General features: G+C 43.9%; 1 protein-coding gene across 1 annotated transcript; it reads right to left on the reverse strand.

The window, feature by feature from the left end:
- Nucleotides 1–4,401: 4,401 nt before the first annotated feature.
- On the reverse strand, nucleotides 4,402–4,919 carry LOC112902189. Its single transcript, XM_025971123.1, has 2 exons — nucleotides 4,810–4,919; nucleotides 4,402–4,718 (listed from the first exon to the last, which is right to left on the reverse strand). The coding sequence occupies exons 1-2, from the start codon at nucleotides 4,891–4,893 to the stop codon at nucleotides 4,434–4,436; spliced, it is 369 nt and encodes a 122-aa protein (XP_025826908.1). The 5' UTR covers nucleotides 4,894–4,919; the 3' UTR covers nucleotides 4,402–4,433.
- Between the last annotated feature and the right edge of the window lie 521 nt (nucleotides 4,920–5,440).

Raw genomic sequence — 5,440 nt, forward strand, 5'->3', positions numbered from 1 at the left:
CAGCCAGAATGTCTGCATCCTTGCACTTATGCCATCACAAATATCAAAGTCAAGGATATTCCTATAGTATGTGAATACCCCGATGTCTTTCCAGACGACTTGCCTGGAATGCCACCAGATAGAGACATCGAGTTCATCATTGAACTTCAACCGGGCACTGCTCCAATTTCAAAGAGGCCGTATCGCATGCCTCCAAATGAATTAGCAGAACTGAAAATTCAGCTCCAAGATCTTCTTGATAAGGGATATATACGTCCAAGTGCTTCACCTTGGGGTTGTTCTGCTCTCTTTGTCAAGAAGAAAGACGATAGCCTAAGGCTACGTGTCGATTACCGTCCACTCAATGCGGTTACTATCAAAAATAAGTACCCTCTTCCCCGCATTGACATTTTATTCGATCAGCTAGCCGGAGCTAAGATCTTCTCTAAGATTGACTTACGCTCTGGTTATCATCAGATCAAAATTAGGCCTTGTGACATTCCAAAAACGGCCTTCTCGACCAGATATGGACTTTATGAATATCTGGTTATGTCATTTGGACTCACTAATGCACCGGCATATTTCATGTATCTCATGAATTCAGTATTCATGCCGGAACTCGACAAATTCGTCGTGGTCTTCATTGATGACATTCTAATATACTCCAAAACTAAAGAAGACCATGCTAATCATTTACGTGTCGTTCTTCAACGACTACGTGATCATCGCCTTTATGCCAAATTCTCGAAATGTGAATTTTGGTTGGATAGTGTGAAATTTTTGGGACATACTATCTCTAGTGAAGGCATATCGGTTGATCCAACCAAAGTCCAGGAAGTTATGGACTGGAACCTTCCAACTTCAGTCCATCAAATTCGAAGTTTCCTTGGATTGGCGGGATACTATCGCCGATTCATTCCTGATTTTTCCAAGATAGCTAAACCTATGACTGAGCTATTAAAGAAAGGAGTTAAATTCTGCTGGAGTGACCAATGTGATAAAGTGTTCCATATCTTAAGAAAACTCTTAACCACTGCTCCAGTACTAGCTCAGCCAGATAATACTCAGCCTTTTGATGTCTATTGCGATGCTTCCGGAATTGGCCTTGGTTGTGTTCTTATGCAAAATAACTGGGTCATTGCTTATGCATCCCGCGCACTTCGGACTCATGAGCAAAATTATCCAACACATGATCTTGAATTAGCACAGTTATCCATGCTCTCAAGATCTGGAGACATCATCTTATGGGCACTAAGTGTAATATCTACACTGACCATAAGAGCCTTAAGTATATTTTCACTCAAGCTGACCTAAATATGAGGCAAAGGCGTTGGTTAAAATTGATTAAAGACTATGACCTTGAGGTACACTACCATCCAGGCAAAGCTAATGTGGTTGCGGATGCCCTTAGCTGCAAAGCACACTGTCATTGTTTATCCATAACAACTTTCAGTGACACTCTTTGCCATCAGATGAGGAAACTCAATTTAGAGATCATTCCTCAAGGTAGTCTGAATCTGCTATCCATTGAGTCTACTCTTCGAGATAGAATCATCATGTCGCAACTACATGATGAGGGTATCAAAATCATCAAATCAAAGCTATCTCAGGGAGAAGCTAAATATAGGTGTTTTCACACTGATCATCAAGGAGTCCTGTGGTTCGATGATCGAATTGTTGTGCCTAAGGATCATCCACTTCGCAAACAAATCCTTGATGAGGCACATTTTATCCAAGTTCTCTATTCATCCTGGTAGCACCAAAATGTATCAAGATCTACGGCAACATTTTTGGTGGACCAGAATGAAGAGAGAAATTGCTAAATATGTGTCCGAGTGTGATACTTGCCAGAGAGTCAAAGCCAGCCACTTAAAAGCCTCTGGTACACTTCAGCCATTACCCATTCCGTCATGGAAATGGGAAGACATTAGCATGGATTTTATTGTCGGTCTTCCCAACACATCTCAAAAGCATGACTCCATATGGGTGATCATTGATAGACTCACAAAAACAGCTCATTTTCTTCCTGTGCATACCACTTACTCTGCTAAGAAGTATGCCGAAGTCTATCTGGACCAAATTGTTCGATTACATGGGGTTCCAAAAACCATCATCTCTGATCGAGGGCCCCAATTTATTGCATGGTTTTGGGAGCAATTGCAATCAGCTCTAGGGACCAAATTGATTCGAAGCTCTGCGTATCATCCCCAGACTGATGGGCAGACTGAGCGAGTTAACCAAATCCTTGAAGACATGCTCCGAGCTTGTATTATTCATTATGGTACAAGTTGGGACAAGTGCCTTGCTCTAGCTGAATTTGCTTACAACAACAGTTATCAAGCTAGTCTTCAGATGGCTCCTTTTGAAGCGTTATATGGTCGCAGATGTTGAACTCCTTTGAGTTGGTCTGAGACCGGTGAACGCAAAATCTTCGGACCAGACCTAGTTGTTGAAGCCAAAGATAAGGTTAAGGTTATTCAATCTAATCTTAAAACCTCTCAATTCAGACAGAAAAGCTACGCAGATAAAAGGAGGAAACCTCTGCAATTTCAAATAGGAGATTTTGTTTATCTTCGAGTATCTCCTACCAAAGAAACTTAGATGGAGAAGAGAACATCTCACCCAATGGTTACTCTATTTTTGATCATGGTATTAACCTGTTGGGTGCTTCAAATCTTCATTACCAAGACAAAGACATAGACTCCATGGTTTGGTTTGTTCTAAATAACTGCGAAGAAGTTGACGAATACAAAGAGTGAGTAATTCCTGCTATTGCAGCCATCTTTATTCAATACTAGTGTCACAAAATAACTAATTACCTTCTTCCTTTGCAGCATGTATAGGGCACAATTAGAACAAGAAGAGGTCAACAATGTTGAAAAAAAGATGTCAACACAATTCGCTGCATGGTTCGAGAATCATGTGTGTTCTACTTTCTACAGCATGACTTCATCATTTATGATCCAATACATTTTCAAATTCACTAATTCTGTATGTTTTTTACCGGCAGATTACCAAATTGAAATATGAAGGCACAACACTTGTTGACGAAGACTTGTACTCACTAGCATGTGGGCCGGATCCGCGAGTGCGTTCGTACACAGCCTGTATAATCAATGGGGTACGGTACCACACTACGGCTCGTGATGAACATAGGAAGACACAGAACTCCACCATCAAGTGCCCAGGTACTCACGGTGATGACACAATGAACTTCTATGGGACAATCATAGACATTATTGAGCTGAGTTACAGTAAGAACAGCAAAGGGAGTAGAACTGTTATCTTATTACGATGTGAATGGTACCATCTTGGGGGAAGGACATACCACATGAAAGATGATGGTTACTTCAAGAGCATAAACATCACAGGCCGATGGTATAAGGATGATCCTTTCATTATGGCCACAGATGCTACACAGGTATTTTTCTTGGAAGATACAAAATTAGGGCCATGTTGGCGAGTGCTACAAGAATTTGGCCACCGACATATATTTGTTGTCGAAGAGTCCGACACAAACCAACCAATCCATGAACAAGTACAAATGAGATCTCAAGAGGCATACCAAGAGGAGCATATTTCATCTAGAGATGGTGCAGTGAGAGACATTCCTCCAGATATGGATTTGTTGCACATGGATAATGAACCAGGCAGCCCTATTAGTAGAGACCTCGTCGAGAGCATCCGTCGACAAAAACATATTGCTCAAGGTGATGAAGCAGACCGCGAAGATGAAGATGAAACCTACCTTGAGTACCATAGTCCAGAAGAAGGCAATACTTCAGGAGAAGACAGTGATGTTGATTGACCTTTGCATTTCTAGACATATGTGAACCATGCATGAACTTTTCTGTTATTGACTTTGTTGTATTTCAATTATGCTACTACATTTGTATCTGAATTATGAGATTGCAAGACCTTATATGCAATGTTTCTGTTTATAGTGTATACTTCATGTGTGATGCAAGTTACAGTAGTGTCCAGATTTTATTCACATGATGTGTGTGTATATATATGGGGACTTCATGTGTCATGCCCAGAATCTGTCCTAAAATGGATTTCTGGGTTTTTATGACCCCAAGGCCATGTCATGGAATGTACATAATTTGTCACAAAATGTATTGGCCGGAAGTAACATACATTCTGCCAATATTTCATCACGCACAAATTTGCTAAATACACTATTCCATTTCCTTCCTTTTCATTTCTTGCTTGCCTAAATGCTAGCCCATCCAATATTGACACATAATATTTCACACATGAATAAAATGCATTGCTTGAAAAAAGAACCAGTTTGCATTGCTTGACCATTGACCAGATTGCAATGCTAGAAAATGCACCACCTTGTTCTTACATTACAAAAGCGAAGACCAACTGCACCAGATTGCATTGTTCATACTACACTACAACCATCACCTACAAAGACTAAAATACATTATGCAGTGAACTTGACTTCACTGCCTGCCTGCAACATACATCAACACACAGCCAAGACCAACTACTAAAACAGACATCAAAAGGTTGAACTTGCACGCAAGATTGTCCACCTTGGCCTCAATCTGTAGTTCACCAGCACGCATATTCATGACCATTCTCCCAGATGATGCATCTTCTACCTCTTCAGCTTCATCACCAATGTCCACTGCCAGGGGGAATTTGTGGATTGCGACAATGCCAAGCTCCTCCAGCTTATCCAAATACTGCCTTTGGAAATTATAGAACCCGCAAAGCTTAGGAAACTACAACAATAACAAAACAATTTCGTTAACCATAGCTGGATAAACAGGGATGAAGAACTTCTCAGCTCAAATCATACAAGTGGATGCTCACTGAGTTCCGTGGACATTTGAAGAACACACGCAGGTAGTTCTCGGTCGTGTCCTTCCCTGACCGCCTCTCTATCACCCTCGCCATCCCACAGTCAGGGCATGGGATCAAGGGGAGTCTAGTCTCCTTACCAAGAGGATATGGCTGCAGCTCCCACATCGAGCTTGGCTCCAGATGGCGCTCAACCATCCTGGACGCTCCACTGCCCCTCGATTGAGTAGCCGACCTACCCCACTTGGACATGGCGCCGTCGTCGCCGTCGCCGCCACAGCAGTCTCCTGGAACCGTCCAGCGCCGTCAGCTGGGGAGAGGGGGAGCTGGCTCCGCCCAGAGGCAGCATGACGGCGGCCGTGCTCTACCACCCCGACCGACGCTCGCCCAGAGGCCCACCCACACGCTGAGATCAGACTGCCCTGCTCCGCCTGCCCGCACGCACTGGCCTCACGCCCGGGTCCGCCCACCCGCACGCCCTGGCCTCACACCAGAGGCCACCTGCTCCGCCCGCCCGCACGTCGAGATCCGCCGCCCGCCCTGGCGTCCCGCCGAGATCCGCCACCCGCCGTGCTCCACCAGGCCGCCCGCCAAGCTTGGCCTGCCTGCCCGCAACGCTACACCGACCCACCCACCGCCGGCA

The sequence above is a fragment of the Panicum hallii genome, chromosome 8, assembly GCF_002211085.1.
Source record: "Panicum hallii strain FIL2 chromosome 8, PHallii_v3.1, whole genome shotgun sequence".
Taxonomy (NCBI): Eukaryota; Viridiplantae; Streptophyta; class Magnoliopsida; order Poales; family Poaceae; genus Panicum; species Panicum hallii.